Genomic DNA, 18,250 nt, shown 5'->3' with positions numbered 1-18,250 from the left:
CATGTATTCAAAAGAATTGACACAAATTTCTGGAACTTCCAGCACACATAGCTCTTATCAATATGGCGGCACCAGGATTTTTTTCGCCGGGCATTGGGAGGGGGCAAAATCGACAAATTTTGGGATTTTACTGAGGGGCAAGAGTTCTGACTGGGGAGGCATAAAATTTTGCCCCCCCCATGCTCCCATGGTGCCGCCACTGGCTCTTATTTGGGTGGTATTCAATTAATGTTTCTATGAAATGAAAAAAAATTGAATGCAGAAGATATCTGACGGATTTTGGTTGATTGCATCATTTGAAGCAATATTGTAAGAAAAAAAACAACAACAAAAAACAGAAAAGTGATCTAATATACTGCCAGATATGTGCCCCTTCGATTTGAGCCGAACTAATGACAACAGTGAAAGAATGTGTGTTTCAGTCAGTCAGTCAATCATTACTGAGGTCAATCAGCTCACAAACGAAACATTTCAGCCATAAACAAGGAATTAACATTTCGATCGAATTAATTCAATCTCAGAATTATTTTTCGAAAATCTCAGATTTTGTCACAAATACAGCAGCTATGGCTTTAATTTTCACATGGTATTTTTAAAAGTGCATTACAAACATTTTGAAAAAAAATTGAGGGTGTCCTCTTTAGTAAATGTTATAATATTGCTTTACTTTAAACTGTACATTATCATTAGGCAAAAAAAAAAAAAGATTGTTTGCTTGTCCTCCACCGACCGACCCTCATTTGGAAATTCTGGAAAAAAGTAGGTTTTTTTTGTTTTACTGTACAAATGAATACTGACCCTAATTTTGGAAATTCCAGAAAAGGTTTTTTTTTCTTTCAACATTTTTTGACAACCTGAAAAGTTTTTATTACAGTTTCTACGTACTTCTAAACTGTTTTAACAAACTTGAATTCAAGTGGTATACAGTAGAGAAATATCCCAATTCACTACTATTTGGGCTACTTATTAAGCTAATTAAATGTATACAGTCATGTTTTGGCTATGACCTTTAAAAAAAATAATAATCCCGATCGACTGACCCAATTCTGAAAAAGTTGTGGGGGACAAGCAAACTATCCTTTTTTGTTTTGGCCTTATGCTGATATTATTAAGTATACATCTTGTTGTAGCCTAGGTGCCTGCATTTGTTGTGGTTTGAGTACCAATGTACAAACTCCCTTCCGAATTTTTTCTTTGTCCATTTTAAGCTCAAATTAAATCAAAATTGTGATTTATTAGAACGTCAAAACAATTATTTGGGTTGTCCTGAACTATTTTTTAAAATCAGTTTGTCAAAAGTTTGGTTTACGGAAACTTATGAATACATTTTTGTTATTCAGTCATACTAATAAAATGTATTAAAGAAAGAAAATGGGATGGAACTTGAAGTAAGAGTAAACCCAAAAATAAAATTATCTTTGTTCTTGCCATGTTATATTGATAGGCATGTAGCAAGTATTTAAGTTTGCTATTTGAGCTAGCAATTACATAATGCATGTTTTTTGGTTGGAAAATATATAAGTTTGCCATATATTTCTTATCGTTATGCCTCCACCAGAGGCATATTTTTGTTTCCTTTTTTGTGTTACTGTACTAACTCATCATTTCCAATAGCTTCACCAAGGAATTCCTAGTAAGTAAAACATTTTTATTATTTTCTTTGACAAGGCTGAGTTCTCTTTTACTTGAAATTGAAATTATGTCAAGAAAATTGTTATGTTTAAAAGTTTTTTGATTTGGTAAAAAAATGATAGATCATGTGAAGCATGACATGTGATTGATCATGTGATAAATTGAAATAATGTGATAAATTGAAGTGATTGTGCGACAAAATGTGATGAAAGAGAATCATGTAATAAATATATGAAGTTACTTTTAAAAATAAGTATAAATGTTACTTAAAAATAACCACGAGTAGTAATTGATGTACTTTATGAGGAGTGGATTGAGATTGTGTTAGAATATGGAGGAACCCTTCAGTTTTGAAAGACTCCCAACAACCCATTTATTACAAATTTGAATTATATGTTTTGATGTAAACGTTCATTGAGTGTTAGTTGTACATCATGCGAATACAGATAGCGTAACTTTAAAAAGTGTTTTAAAGTGTAATGAATGTAACTCATAATTACTGAGATCACAATTTAAATTTATTACAAATGTTGTGATATTGTAATATATTATATGACATTGTTTTCCAAAAGTTGGACCTAACTACATGAATATAATATGAATACATGTAGGACGGTGCTACTTTTGTATGTATATTTTGAACAAAAGCTCGGACTTTCGGGCGTCTTATTGTTTCTCACATTTAGAGTGTTTTAGCATGAGTAATTGAGTATCCATAAATGACCAATTATTTTTTCATGTTGTAATAGACCACTTGACATGTGACGTCATTGCCCGGCAGTATGTGCGGGAATTATGGAAATTTACATTGTTCTTTGCCCTGCAGTGTGCGTACGGCACGCATCGTACTTTGCTCATGGCACATGCATTTTAAATCGCCCACCACATTTCATATAGTACAAGAAAGCCATTGAACAGTGTAGTGGTTCGTTCAAGCATATCGATAGACCAGTCCCTCGCCTTTGTTGATAAACAATGATGTCAAGTGGTCTGTAGGGAAATGATGTTGCACAATGGCTTATAAAGGAATATTATTATGCAACACCACCAATTGGTCACAATGCTGGTTACCCAGGCTGAGGCATTACAACTGAGCGAGAGATGAATTTGTATTATAAGAAGTTTGAAGCTTTGGGCTATTCCAGTTGAAATCCCACATGGAAGAAATGACCTTAATCTTCTTCCACACAGGGAGTGTGAATTTTGAATGGGAATTCGACACCCCTTAAGGTCATGTCTTCTATATGGGGGTGTATGGATATAAACTGGAATGGGCCTTGGTATCCATTGTTTTTACCACTGAAATGACTGAGGGTGTCTTTTTGTGCTCCAAAGTCACATTTTCTCTTTTCTCAAAACTCACATTCCTGTAATGTAATCATTGATTTGTAATTTATCAAAACAAAGCAATGTATTCATTCAAAATTGCAGCTGTCTTGGGAAACTTTTTTTGAAAATAAAGAACAGTTTACCTCTTTGAGGAAACAGAGAAATAATCTATAAGATTTTAAGATGAATGTACTATATTTTCAGAATGTTTGCTTGAAACTAACGAACTAACAAGTTTTTTTTTGTGGTACCGTAATATCAAATGGTCGAGAAGCCACACACTTTTGAAGGTCTTGGAGGGGAGAACAAACAACAAAATGAATGACCATTCCTATAATTGGACCGGTCCTGCTGTTGATGGGGTTAATACAGATATCACATCGATGTCACATATGTCGAAAGCGAGGTAGATAAGAAGGGTATCACATGATAAAAAATAAATGAAAGTAAGGTCAAGAAAGGTGTGATATCAATATTGATCAGGGTTCCCGCGGTCCTTGAATTTGAAAACACCTTTTCAAGGCCTTGAAAGTCCTGGAAATTTACACAAGGTCCTTGAAAGTCATTGAAAATTGGAATTTTACCCAAGTATAATTTGGACAAAATTTGGGGAGTGGAGAGAGCTGTCACTTTCGTTAATATGTGCCTCATGGAGAGCTGCATCATGATTTTTGTGTTGTGGTAAGTCCTTAAAAATCATGCTTTTGGATCTTGAAAGTCCTTGAAAAGTCCTGGAATTTTAAAGGCTTCAAGGTGCAGGAACCCTGATTGATATTCACCCCATCAACGGTAGGAAAGTGCCCATTACAGGAATGGCCTATAATTCAGAATAATAAAATTAGAACTGTAAAGCAATATGCCACAGCCATTGTTACTCAAACTGAAATGATTTTCCTGTGACATAATAAACATTCTTTACCAGTTACATGCTAGAATTACAAGGACTGAGAACAATGACATAAAGAGATAAAAAAAAAGATAAATAGTCCCCAGGGGTGTTGAGAGATGCTTATTTTATTTAGTGGAATATAATTCTTTTACTTGTTAATTTTGTGGTGAAACGTTTTCCTTGTCATGCTTGTAATGGTGATGTGACGGTAGCTTCCAAAAGATCTCATGGTCACAAAGGCAAAGTAGAACTACTGACTTGAGTAACTACTTCTGAAATGTGTGCGGGAAATGTTAGAGGAATCTCTATGCCATAGTTTAACACCCAAACCAAAGTTAAATAATAGCAATGTATACTGTTCAGCTTGAAGGGCTCGTCAACTGCAATATCAGATGACACTGTATAAACTGTCTATGCTATCTTCTGAAGAAAGCAAAATTTCTTGTTAACATGCTAAACAACATAATGCTATCTTCAGTAGATAGCATTGTGTATAGCAAAGACACATCATAGACTCTGTGCTATCATCAGTAGATGCAATATGACAAAACTGCTGGTGTTGTGCTGTCTTTAGCAGATAGCACATAGGCTGTGTCCGAGAAAGCCCCAATGTACAAGATGTTATGTTAAAAGTAGATAGCACACAGGCACTGTGTTGACTTTTAAATTATTATTCTACCATCAAAAGATAACTGTATGACAAATCATGTTTCATAGACTGTTATCTTCAGTTTTCAGCATATACATCAGTGTTCGAAATATTCCTCAAAAAGTTACAGGCCAGCCGGGCTTGATCTTAATAAGTTACCGGCCAGCCGGGCCGGCAACTATATAGATGCCAGTCAGAACTGTTACCGGCCAGGCCAAAAAGTTACAGGCCAATGGCCGGCTGACCGGCCCTATTTCGAACGCTGATATACATGTACATGATGTGACACGCAGGCTCTGTTTGACAAAGCTGCCAACTTTGTCCTGTCATCAGTAGGTAGCATGTAAACTCTGTACCAATGACAAGGCCATGTTGCAAAGGCTGTGTGCTATTTCAGTATAGGTAGGCAGACACTTTGACTAAGCTATTCTGTACAACTGAATGTCATCTAGAGTAGATGGCACAGCACAAACTCTGTATGACAAAGCTTCATTGACTGAATAGACTTCTCTTCATTTGACCAAGCTATTAAGTTGTGCTATCTTCAGTAGATAGCACAAATTCTGAATGACATGGTTACATTAAGACATTTATGTATTCCATCTCTGCAGTAGGTAGCATGTGGCAAAGCTACCATGCACAGATCTTCAATATATTAAGTAGTACACAAACAAAATTGTTGTGTACAAACTTATGCCATCTGTGGTAGTATGCAGACTATACAAAGGCTGTACAGACTATGTAATCGTTGCCAGTGCACATACAAAGCCATTTGGTATAAACTTTTGCTATCTCCATAGCATACAAGACTATAATACATTCACATTGTACAGACTCCATAATAAATTCCATATGCTATCTTCGGTAGATAGCACATAGACTCTTGTCATGATAACACAAGCCTTTCCCTAAAGGCCTACTAGAGTCGTTTTACTCTTGGTGAGTCATGTGATGCCAGTGCGCATTTCATTTGGTGCAGCTTCAAATCTGGAGCATTCACTCAAAATGCTGGTGTACACACATGCACATGTTTGAAAATGCAGCAAAAGTGTGTGTGTAACAGTTACCTTAAAATGTTACATTGATATCATGGACATGCTGAGAGTAAAATACTAATTTGTTCAGAAATAGGAGCAGGTCAGCTGACCCCCCCCCCTCCTTTTTTTCCAGGAAAGGTACCATTTCCTTTCCTTGCCCCAGGCACCAAAAACCGTTGCTACTCCCTTGGCGAATAAAAGTTGGTCAGGGTAAAAAGCTTGACCTGCACTAAAAGCAGGGGAATAGTGCCAATTGGGTGGCAGAATGCAGAGTTGTGTCTGAAGATACGGCCAAAAAAAAGATATTGTTGTGTTGCCCTCAAGTGGAAAAATGGGAAAGTTGGGTCGGACGGTCAGGATTTTTTTTTTTTTTTTTTTAACCTTCAGGTTTTAAAAATCCCCTCAAATATTAAATAATGCTTCTTCAATTAGGGGACATCTGTCAATTTTGACTTCTGGATACCTTTAGACATCAATTAAAGACTAGTCCTTCAATAAAATATTAATTTTAAGTGCAAAACATTGATTTTTTGAACAAATTTGTAAAAGTCATCATTCAAAAAAAAAATGCAGACCCTGATTTTTCAGGATTTAGGGTCGGTCGGTTGAGGGCAACAACACATTTTTTTTTGTTTTGGCCTAAGGATGATTTGACAAGAGTAGTAAGTTAGTCAACCTCATTAATGAATTGAATCAAGCTGGATAAGTAGTCCAGTTGAATGGACTCTTCCTGACTCTTGGAACTGAGTCCCTGACTCGGTGATGGCGAGGTTATAGATAACAATGTACAACAACGTATTGTAGAATAGATATATTTTGTAAAATTTGGAGGAAGAATAGTTTGAAATGATCAAAATGTGAAGGGGTGAACTAAGGTTGTTGGTGGAAATTTGCAAAATGGAAATAAGGTGTTGTGGACTGGCAAATGAGGGGGTTTTAAGTTAAAGTTGAAGTGTAAGAAGAAGGACACTAGAAGCCTGTGTTGAGTAGCATGTATTGTGGTGGATTGTTAAATAGTGCACTTTATAGACCAAGAGCTAAGTTACATCCTAAGATTATTATCTTAACCCTAATGCCCTAGGTGCTTTTTGGTGAGAGGAATGAAAGGAGGAAGGAAGAAGAAGAAGAAGAAAAAACTTTTTCTCGGGTGTGGTTTTGAACCACTGACCCTCTCGGGTGCCAGACAGCACATACACCCCTACCTTACCACGGGTATCTACCTTGGCCGACCAAGCTTTACGTGCCCATATGACTGTTCCCATGATGATGCAATCACATCACGTGGAATACATGCACTTGCAGATACTTTGTGAATTAGCTTTTTTGATGTTTGGGTTGGTTAGGGCTAAACAGGCTCTATCACCCTTCCTGTACGGAGCAGCTGCTTTGACATTTATTGTAAACCTTGAGGCTGTCCCCGGCCACCTGGGGATGAGGTTTCATACACCCTGGCTACACTTGGCGTGATGGTAGCACAGTTGTTTTAATCTTATAAATGTGTATGCACATCTGCCAGGTGGTGTTGGTCGCGGATATACAGTATGGTTCCACGCAACAGCAATGCTGCAATGCAGTGCTTGGTGATTGATGCACAGCTATAGATGAGTTGACTCCTGGCACAATTTCCATTGTTTATTTGCCTGGCAGTATGCGCGTGCATCATATTTTGTTCAGGGCCCGTGCTTTAAAACTCCCGCCACATCACAATAAGGCTTTTGAACAGTTTAGTGGTTGTATGCAGTTCAATATACCAGTCCCTTGCCTTTGTTGATAAACATTGAGGTCAACTCATCTATAGCGCCATCTTTAAAAGAATTAGATAAGAAACAAGAATGTGGGCCAGGTGTGTTTCAGTCATCAAGATACATCTGTTATATATAATCTCATTATTAATCGTGATTTTGTTATACTATTGTGTTAGTGTATTTAAGAGATGTAATTGTAGACAAGTGTTGAGTGTTGATCAATTTGAAATGCAGAACTTTTCTCCGTCCTGCCACTACTGAAATAATGTTATATGATACCGCAACTGAAATATGCGTAATGTATAACGCATAACTGAAATATGCGTAATGTATACCATAACTGAAATATGCGTAATCTGAAATATGCCGTAACTGAAATATATACCGTAACTGAAATATTCTATAAGTTATATAAAATAAGTTCTATATTTTGTAAATGCATTTAATCTGTAGAGGTGTCTTAATGTAAGTAAGATAGAGCATATATAAACAAATGTACTTTATTGTATTTCAGAGTTTATTTGTTATTATTGTAAGATTGTTGTCATTAAAAAGTTATAATATTAAGAAGTTCAATCATGTGTTAAGAGATGCAGACCATTCACAAACAGTCAAAGTCACAGTCTTATTTTCATGAGGGGTGATACATGTAGTTCGATTGTGCGTATCTAACAAATCATGTCAGCGTACCATGCCTTTGTGTTACGGTACGGGGTAGAGCATTGACCATAAAAATATACGGTATGTGCATTCACTGATTGCACAGTCATCTCCAAACGTGGTTCTACCCACAAAGTGCGCATTGTGTGTGCGTACGCCTGTTAAACGCATGCTTTAATTACTGCGTGTATGTTGCAAAAGCCTTCTGGCACAACGCTAAAAAAGGCAAGAAACAAAAATGCACATTTTGCGCATGCGTTTACAGGGAGAGCCTTGTTTAGGTGGCAAGATGGCGAATCTGTGCAAATGGCAAATAGCAATTTCGTATGTCACACTCATTGGAACAATTGGCCCTCATTAACAGATGATGCTGGGACTTTGCCAGTTGGTGAACTGTCTATATAGTATTATTAGTTTATGGTCAATAGTGTGCCAATTGGTAGCAATGTAAGGTTGTTCATGTGAAAGTTGGTGAAAGTACATACAGAATAATGTTACTGTACCTTTTGCACCTTATCATAACCTACCTGGTCTTAACTCCCTAACCCCAAACATGCTAAACTGTCACCAATTTATGCTTACCCCAAACTTAAAAAACATTCCTTATAACCCTAAACCTAACTTTAGTCCTTCCATGCAGCTCTTACCCTAATACTAATCACATTCCTTGTCCTTAACCCGAACTTATACCTTGACCCTTAACTCAAACCCTTCAGTTTGATGTATACTCTAATTCGCCACTTGGCGAGAAGCTGTGATGAAAAAATTAATTTGCAGCTTCGCGCGAAGGCATTAATGTATACTTCTTCAAAATATCGCTGAGTATCACGAAGAATTGTTGCCTGCCCTGTGCTTTCTTATAGAAACTTCGCTAGCGTACCCCCAAGTTGAACCGAAGCGCAAAGAAACCTGCTCCACGAAGGAAATTCCTTTGCAAAAGTCGTACAATTTTAGCTCAAATTTCTTTACGGCCTGTGAAATTGCGGTCGCGAATTGGAGTATACATCAGACTTAACCCAAACCATAGAAACCAAACCTCACCGTAGCATAACTTTGATTCTAGTCCTTATGGTACCCTTAGCTGTACCATAAGTTTAACCCTAATAAAAGGCAATTTTACATGGTCCCCATAGAGCTACATCCTGGTTACTGAAGTGAACCTGAAAAAGCATACCACTTGCTTATGTGCTATTACATGGTTGCTTCAAAGATATACTCAATAGTGATGCTTATGAACCAAATGCATTGTAACCAAAAGAGAATGGGTCTGTATAAGTTATTTTCAGGCATACAGGCTGTAACTATCAAATCAGCAAAATCATAATTTTGATATTTTTCAGGCTTTGCCGTTTGAGGAGAGCTAGAGCGATTACGCCCCATCACTCCCCTCAAATAAAGCTGAGGAGAGCTTGATTTTTATTGCTTGCCTACCTTTGGTGTAAAAATAATAACCACATATGTGACTCCTCGCCACAACTGAGCCCGGATGTCGCCAGTGCCACTATTGAGATATGCTCCATCGAACTTAACAATAAACAATAGGAAAGAAAGGATTTATTGACTGTTTTATTGATTTTCACTACTTAAATGTCAAGTACTATAGACATGATATACATCATTTTAAAGCTAATTTCAAGCAGAATATTTTGGTTGAATATCTCAAAAATGATGATTGGCGACATCCGGGCTCAGTTGTGGCGAGGAGTCACATATATATATAGTACGGTAAAAATGCTCTCCTAGTGCTCTCCTGTAGCACTCAAGGAGAGCAATTAAAAGCTCCCCTGCAAATTTCAAAAAGTAAAGCCTGATTTTTGGATACTAACAGGAAATAGTAGCTCCTCACACAAAAGCAGCAACAAATTTATTCCCCCCAGTGCCCCCACCAAAAAACAACCATCATGGAGACCATGTTTGTAAACACAATGACATTCCAACTTCTCAACCCAGTTTTGTGCATTTTGAAACAATGCAACTTATCCACCTACACAAGAAAATATGGTAATGATAATTAATGTTATATAATAAGTTAAGATAAGATTGAAAATAGCAATTATGTTTGAAATTCACATTTGTGTTTTCTTGGATGTTTGTTCATATTGTGTTAGTGGTCTTGTAAGTTGTTAGTAATATTCAAATAAAACAATCAACCAATTTGGTTGAAAGTAGCATCTATGACACTTGTAGTTCTTAAGTTTTCATCAGAAGAATGTTTTTATAAGTAAAGACCTCTACAAAGTTTTTTTTTTTAAAGTTCTTAAGACCTCTGTGAAACAGCCTGATGAGCTGTATAAGGACTAATTTACACTGGTTTTCTTCCATTTTTATCGAATGCCTTATTAAGATAAACAAACATAATCACAGACACAAGTATATTTTACATTTTGAAATATGGACTTTAACCTGTACACTAATGTGAGAAGAAGTGAACATTGCAATTTCATATGCTAATGACCCAGCACTGATGAGCATCTGATTGGTCAAAAGTTTAAATTATTATGATATCATTTGTCTTATGTGCAAGAATGCAAGTCTGTATTAATAAAAAACAGGTGTTTCATATGAGATGTGAGTTAAGGACGCATATCACTATATACACATTGCAACCTCATTTTCTTGCAACAGATCCAATATTTAAAAAAGAAAATCAATGAGATTTTCTCAATTTGAAGAAATTAAGTTACACATCACTTATTTTCCATTCATAAATATACGAAGCGCCGGCTTGGGTCAATTTAATTACGGGTGAACAAATCTGGGCCACCAATGATGGAGTTTTATATTAATGTTGTTTTTGGTAACTTTTTAATACCTTTAAGGAGGTTTTGTGATCCTAGTAGTAGATCAGTAGATATCCACAAAAAAAGCTTATTCCCAAAATTTTAGTTGATTCCGATTTTGCGTTTGCGAGTTATGCATGATTATGTGTATTACACTGGTCCGTAGGCCACTGTTGTAATTTCATTCTGGTATACCAGAACGAAATTCAAATTTGACGATATTTTTGTTAAATGAAATTTTTGATACATAAACATTTGTAGCCAGAGGTTTCCAGTGGTATCAAAATCGCAACTTTTTTTTAAGACAAGTGGGGGATGATGCTGTGGATCACGGAATGCACTTAACAAATATACTTATAACAATGATGGTTTAGATAATGTTTTTGGATGAGGTTAAGGGATCTAAAATGAGCGTTTATTGGGTTTCGACAGTATTTTTTTGTGGGACATGAGAGCACCTCAGACCTATCGAATTGCATTCTGAATCTGAAGCATGTCTTTCTGATATCAAATAATTTTCATTTTTGAAAATCACAATATAATACAAATTTTATGACAAATTATAAAAATTTGATATTTTTCAAATTTTGATATATAACAGTCCTCAAAGTAAATTATATAAATCTAATGACATATTCTTAAAGTGTATGTAGCAGGAAGGAAAAGCCGACGGTCAATTGAAAATTTTGACCTTTCATATTGAAGATATGGATTTTTTCCCCAAAAGACCTAATTTTTTTTTTGGTGTTTTGGGAAAAAATCATATCTTCAATACGAAAAGGTCAACATTTTCAATTGATCGTCGGCTTTTCATCCCACCTACATACACTTTAAGTATAAATCATCAGATTTATAAAGTTTACTTCAAGTACTGTTAAATATCAAAATATCAATTTTAATGATTTGCCATAAAATGTGTATTAAATTGCGAATTTCAAAAATCAAAATTATTTGATATCAGAATGACATTCTTCGTATTCAGAGTGCAATTCGATATGTCTGATGTGCTCTGATGTCCCAAAATAAATACTGTCCAAACGTTCATACCCCAGCCCTTAGTGACTGATATGATTTTGTTAATGGGTAAATGACAAAAATCATTGCACTTGCCCTTTAATTTTGTTCCATCACAATGCACTTCCCCTTAGGGGTCATGCATTGTTCCCGTAAAAAAATTAAAGGGCGTGTGCATTAAAATTATCATATACACTACACCAAAATCATATCTAGTCATTTCTCTAATCAATGGTTGACCATCAATGACAATACACTCTCCATCTTTAATCACTCTCTTGTCGCTTAAGCATTTTTTTGTTGTTGTTGCAATAATTAGCCTTTCATGCTCATTCACACATCCTGCTATCAGGACTAAATGGATTCCACCGGGCTCTTACGTTTATTTTTTTTAATCCACACTACACTATTGGAGTCAAATTTAAGTTCAATCAATAAAAAGCAATTAATATTAGTTATTATTGAAAGACAAAAAAGATGGAAGGTTTCTATTTAATCAAATTTATTTCTTCTTAACTAAAAGTAATAATAAATAAAAGTAATAAACTGCAACATACTTTATTTAATAATAATAAGGTTTATTACTATCACCCCAAAATATTGTGATTTAATGAGAAAATTTCCCTACTGTTGCCATGTTTTTTAAATAGAATGCACATGATTATATACAGGGTTCAAGTAAAAGCGCATATCTTAATACTAATTATGGCGTGTCCGTCCGTCGTCCCTCTGTCCATGGCGCTATCGCGTGGTTTCGCTAACGCGTGCTTTCGCGGTGCGTAGTCTTGTGAGTATACCGACAGGCGAAAAGTCGAGCATCGGAAAGCATTAAAGTGTGGTTCATCGTGCAGGTGCATCTCATCGGATTCCTAAGCGGCACACGTGCAGAGGCCTATTAGTAGTTTAAAAGGTCAGGGCAAGTAGGGGTATATGGATAACGGGTGTTGGGTAATTAGAGATAGTCACAAGAACCACCCAACCCGAGAACCGCGAAATCATAATGGTTAATCGTGCAGGTGCATCTCATCGGATTCCTAAAGCGGCACACGTGCAGAGGCCTATTAGTAGTTTAAAAGGTCAGGGCAAGTAGGCCTATAGGCCCTATGGGTAACAGGTGTTGGGTAATTAGAGATAGTCACAAGAACCACCCAACCCGAGAACCGCGAAATCATAATGGTTAATCGTGCAGGTGCATCTCATCGGATTCCTAAGCGGCACACGTGCAGAGGCCTATTAGTAGTTTAAAAGGTCAGGGCAAGTAGGCCTATATGGGTAACGGGTGTTGGGTAATTAGAGATAGTCACAAGAACCACCCAACCCGAGAACCGCGAAATCTAGTTTTATATAATAATGGGGCAATTATTTTGTCTATAATGCTTGTGTGTCAAAATGCCAGTTTTCGTTCTTCAGTCAGGGGTTTATTAGAAATATTCTTGCGTTTTAACAAAAAAGTGGCATTGTTGAAGGGCAAAAAATGTGCGAAATAAATAATTGCTAAACATTGGAGTTTTTTTTTTCTTGAAAACTTCACGAAATGAGATGCAAAAGAGGGTGTTTTCAAAGTTCGCCGACAATCATCAATACCCATGGATACACAGAGTGCCAGAACTTGGGTCTAATGTGGATAGAACAGTGAATTTTGTTCACACTATCTGGTGTTGCAGACATTTTTTCTGTACACACTTGACTTTCTAAAATGAGACTAATTGTGAACAAGCCCTTAGTATTATTTCTGTACTTCAGACTGCAAAATACCATTAATTTTTAAACACGTTTTGACATATCTCGCATGTCAAATTGAGTAAAAAAAATATTTTTATTTATCATCACATCACTTAAATCAATCACATCAATCTTTTTGAATCTGTACATACATGTAGGGTTTATAATGAGGTGTCTGTAATTAGGAAGGGGAATCGGCTATTCCAGTTGAAATCCATTCCCCCTATGAAAGACATGATCGTAATCTTCCACACAGGGAGTGTGACTTTAAAATCATGGTTACCTGAATGGGTGACTCTATTTGAAAGATATACTCCCTGTGTGGAAGATTAAGTACATGTATTAATAGGGGGTGTAGATTTCAAATGGAGTCACACATTCAGGTTACCCCATTTGCAATTCACATTCCCTGTGTGGAGATTAAGGACATATCTTCTACAGGGGGTGTATGGATTTCAACGGGAATAGCCCAATATAGAGAGATGGGAGAGTAATCAATGAAACCCTGAAGCTATAAATTTCACATCACCAAATAATGTCTCTTGTGGGATTCCGTCCTGATCTGCGGTGTTTTTACATTTCGGTAAAAGTTAACCAACTATAAATCAATATTAAAAACCAAAACAATTGTGCAGATTTTGGGAAAAATTTGTGCCAGGTAATAAATGTAGGCTTGAATCTAAGCATCTACCAAGATTGGAAAAGATTCTGGGCTTTTATTCAGATTTTCATGTATTTCTTAAACCGGCTGCTTCTAGGTAAAATCACAAGTGCTTCTATTTTGAAAATTGGGTGAAAAAAGTGTATTGCATTCGTGGTCCGGTAGCTCGAAAATTCAATGGTCACCAATATATTTAATTTAGTTTGTTTACTTGCTTGTATGTTTGTCAGTCAGGAAAACATCACTTTGAAAAATTGAGTCGCCCGTAAGGTAGGTAGAGCCATTTGAATAGAGGCCATTTTGTACACAAAGTATAGGGAAATTTATTACTATTGTGCACCCTCAAGCGAGAATACGTGTGTGAGCCTATCACGGAAGACGTTTTGATTCAGCAAAGTTAGACCTGTGCCAAACAAGTTTTGATTAGCATTTGCATATTGACTGATGAGGTGTTTTTGATTGTAATTCATATAATTTATAGCTAAAATTGCAGAAAAAAGCAACATTTAGGCCTACTAGGCTATCAGTGCTAAGGTGAGTTATGGCCCGAAATTGGAGACTTGGAGAAATATCAGTATAGAGGCACTGTTAGGTCAATGCATGAACAGGTAAGCTTACCTTTTGTGGGTGTGTGTGTGTAGGGTAGGCTAAGCTTAATTATGACAGGCAGCCAAATTGGAGATGGAGAAAACATCGGTATGGTGGCACTGTTATGTAACTGCCTGGATTGGGGGGGGTGGCTAGGCTAAGCTTATGATTTCACCAACATGATCAAAGACCCATGTAATTCAACACTTGTATAATTCATGCATTTGCCTTTGTGGTCATGTTTTCCCTGCTGCTTCTGTCATATCTGTGTGTCTGTCTTGCTGTCTGTCATAAGTTTAGCCTGCCTACCCCCCCTTCTACACACACATAAGGTAAGTTTACCTGATCCAAGGCCCGTGTCATGAGCTCCAGCAGCCTTTATGTTTGTTTGTTTGCGTGCATTACCAAATTAACTTCATGTCTCAGACATTATAGGCCTACAGATTGGGATCAACATTGTCAAAATAAATTGATTTTAATTTGTTCCATTACATGTGCTATCTACAGTAGATAGCACATTATTTGAATTTGGCGCCAAGTTGAATTTGGCCCCAAAATGTCAACTTGTGATCGGTCACTCAAAGTGAAGTTATATAATGTTAATTAATATTAAAACTCTTAGGAAATTATAAAATCAAACATCTTGAGGTCCGTGAAGATTTCACATCACCAAATAATGTCTCTTGTGGGATTCCGTCCTGATCTGCGGTGTTTTTACATTTCGGTAAAAGTTAACCAACTATAAATCAATATTAAAAACCAAAACAATTGTGCAGATTTTGGGAAAAATTTGTGCCAGGTAATAAATGTAGGCTTGAATCTAAGCATCTACCAAGATTGGAAAAGATTCTGGGCTTTTATTCAGATTTTTCATGTATTTCTTAAACCGGCTGCTTCTAGGTAAAATCACAAGTGCTTCTATTTTGAAAATTGGGTGAAAAAAGTGTATTGCATTCGTGGTCCGGTAGCTCGAAAATTCAATGGTCACCAATATATTTAATTTAGTTTGTTTACTTGCTTGTATGTTTGTCAGTCAGGAAAACATCACTTTGAAAAAAATTGAGTCGCCAGTAAGGTAGGTAGAGCCATTTGAATAGAGGCCATTTTGTACACAAAGTATAGGGAAATTTATTACTATTGTGCACCCTATAAGGTTTATGCAGTTGGTATACATTCTGGTTGTCAATATTCTAGCATCCCTGGTATATGAAGCTTATAGTCATAATTGCTTTGCAAGCACGCCTGTTGCAATGAATGATCTCCATGTGCTCAGAATTTCAATTAGAGGTGTATAGAACTTACAATAAAAGTCATTTTTCCCATGTGACAGCATATAAATATCAATAAGAAAAATGCTTGAATAAAATTGTTTTATTTTTATCAATAAAGTTCGGCTACATCAAGGCTTTTCTATAGAACACATCCATTTTTTTGTGTGCAATGTGTTGTAGCTTGTTATGTACATGTATGTGGGGTTTACATAAATGGCCTTGGGGGTATTGAACTTTGGTTTTGGTAGGGGCGTGCCACTGAGAATTTCAAACTGAACACATCAATATACCAATTTTTAAAGAAATTTGGACCCATCAATATACCAAAATTATAAATTGTCGGCCAAATTGTCTTAAATTTTTACAACTTTTCCCAAAAATTTTAGGGAAATTTCAAACAAATTTGGCTAAAGTGAGGCAAACTTGGCTATTTTCCGAAAAAATAGGGGTCATTGATATACCAAATGGCTGAAAATGCTATGTATGCAACACATCCCCATATGGTCTTTTGTACTGAGTATCCCTGGGTTTTGACATAGATAATTGGTTGGCTGACTTAGCCGCAGTCTCACGGACTTAGCGAGCGCGTAGCGTGAGGAACCGAGCGCCGTTCAATCGAGCGCGTCAACCTCTCTGGATAGTATAATAATAGCAACAGAGCCCGAAAGTAGTGCTAGGCTGACTATCAGTCCCCGCAGAAGCAAAATCATTAATCCACTCTACATGTATGATGAACTCTTCCAGCCAATCAATGATTTTTTGCCAGAAACAAGCTTTTTCTATGATTACTGTACCAGCTCATTAGCGCAGTTCATCAGACATTGGGACATTCTTTACCACAGGATAACTGCCCTCTGTTGATGACAGAGCTTCGAACTCTAATCAAGATGATCTAAAAGTGCAGGGCCATGTGTGGAGCAAATCATTCATTATGGCTTTAATCCTATGAAAACTACCTGCCGATTGGCCAAAAAGAAGTTTTCATTATCAATTAGACCAATCAGCAACATTGTTAGAATAATTTCACCAAACAAAAAAATTGGGTGAATTATTTGCAAAGCTCCATTCTGATTGGTGATTCAAATGAAGATATCATGTAATTGACCAATCAGAGGCAATGTTAGATCGGCAGGTAGTGCTCAGGGGGTTAATTTGAACAATAATCTAGTATTATAAATATAATTATGTATTTTTTGTCATTTCAGATGGATCTCATGGTTTGGCCGCCCGTTCAAGCCATAAACTTCTTCTTTGTTCCTCCGCAGCTACGGGTTCTCTATGTCAACTTCTTCATTCTAATATGGGATGTCTTCCTCTCCTTCATGGCAAACAAACATTGACATAAAGAATCTGGGTAAACTTGTGAAAAGTGTTGTTGAGATCATGGATATATATCTGAAATACTAATTATTCTGATTTATACAACTCAGTAGATTTTGATAATTATTATTATTATTATTATTATTGCTCTTTTTAGCCCCGTTTTTAGCGTTAGCTGTAAAAAGTCTTTTGCACTCTGCATGAGTGCAATAGTCAATTTTCCATTGCATTCACATGCAACTACCATGGCAACGCTGACAGATGCTAGCGTGCAGGGGCGTAGCAAGCGGGGGGACAGGGTGGACAAAGTCCATGGGCCCCAAGGATTCAGGGACCCCGAGCACAAAAGCGAAAATTAAATAAGAGCTGATAATGGAGAGCAGGGCCGGATTTACCATTAGGCCAGATGTGCCCGGGTCCAGGGCCCAAAAAATTTGGGGGCCCCCAAATTGTCCTATGCATCTTTCTTTAAATCCCAATAACAGCATGTTTTTTTGGCAAAAATATGGCAAAATTGTAAAATTGTTCGTGCTCTGTGCGCATTCAAATAACAAAATTCATGTTGATCTGGCGCTAAAATAGTCTGAAATTGAATTTTTTCGCGTGCTTTGCATGCAAATTATGTCCTAGTAACATCGGAACAAAATATGTTAGTCCCCCTCTATATTATACGGCCTGGCCCAGGGCCCCCATATGGTTATTCCCGCCTTGGTTAAAAGGGCCCGTACTGCTCCTTGTCCATGGGCCCCTGATGCTCTTGCTACGCCCCTGTTAGCATCTAGCACAAGCGATGATCATCTTGACTTGCCAATTATAGGTATGGGCGTTGCTTCTAAATTGAGTATAGTTTAATAGATGTTTTAAAACTTATTTTGTTTGTGATTTATAAAATTAGTGAAAGAATGGGAATTTTATGAAAAGGAATTTATATATGAGCTATATAAAATGAATAT

At 36.6% G+C, this 18,250-nt stretch overlaps 1 protein-coding gene across 1 annotated transcript in view; it reads left to right on the top strand.

The window, feature by feature from the left end:
• Positions 1-17,964, top strand: part of LOC140161309 (mpv17-like protein 2) — a 38,720-nt gene extending 20,756 nt beyond the window's left edge. The window contains exon 5 of the mRNA XM_072184903.1: positions 17,183-17,964. Coding sequence (XP_072041004.1) covers positions 17,183-17,317 — 135 coding nt within the window. The 3' untranslated portion in view covers positions 17,318-17,964. The remainder of the gene's footprint in view (positions 1-17,182) is intronic.
• The last annotated feature ends 286 nt before the right edge of the window (positions 17,965-18,250 follow it).

Source organism: Amphiura filiformis, chromosome 1 (assembly GCF_039555335.1).
Source record: "Amphiura filiformis chromosome 1, Afil_fr2py, whole genome shotgun sequence".
NCBI lineage: Eukaryota > Metazoa > Echinodermata > Ophiuroidea > Amphilepidida > Amphiuridae > Amphiura > Amphiura filiformis.
The sequence above is the reverse complement of the archived record's forward strand: the minus strand, read 5'-3'. Positions and strand labels throughout refer to the sequence as shown.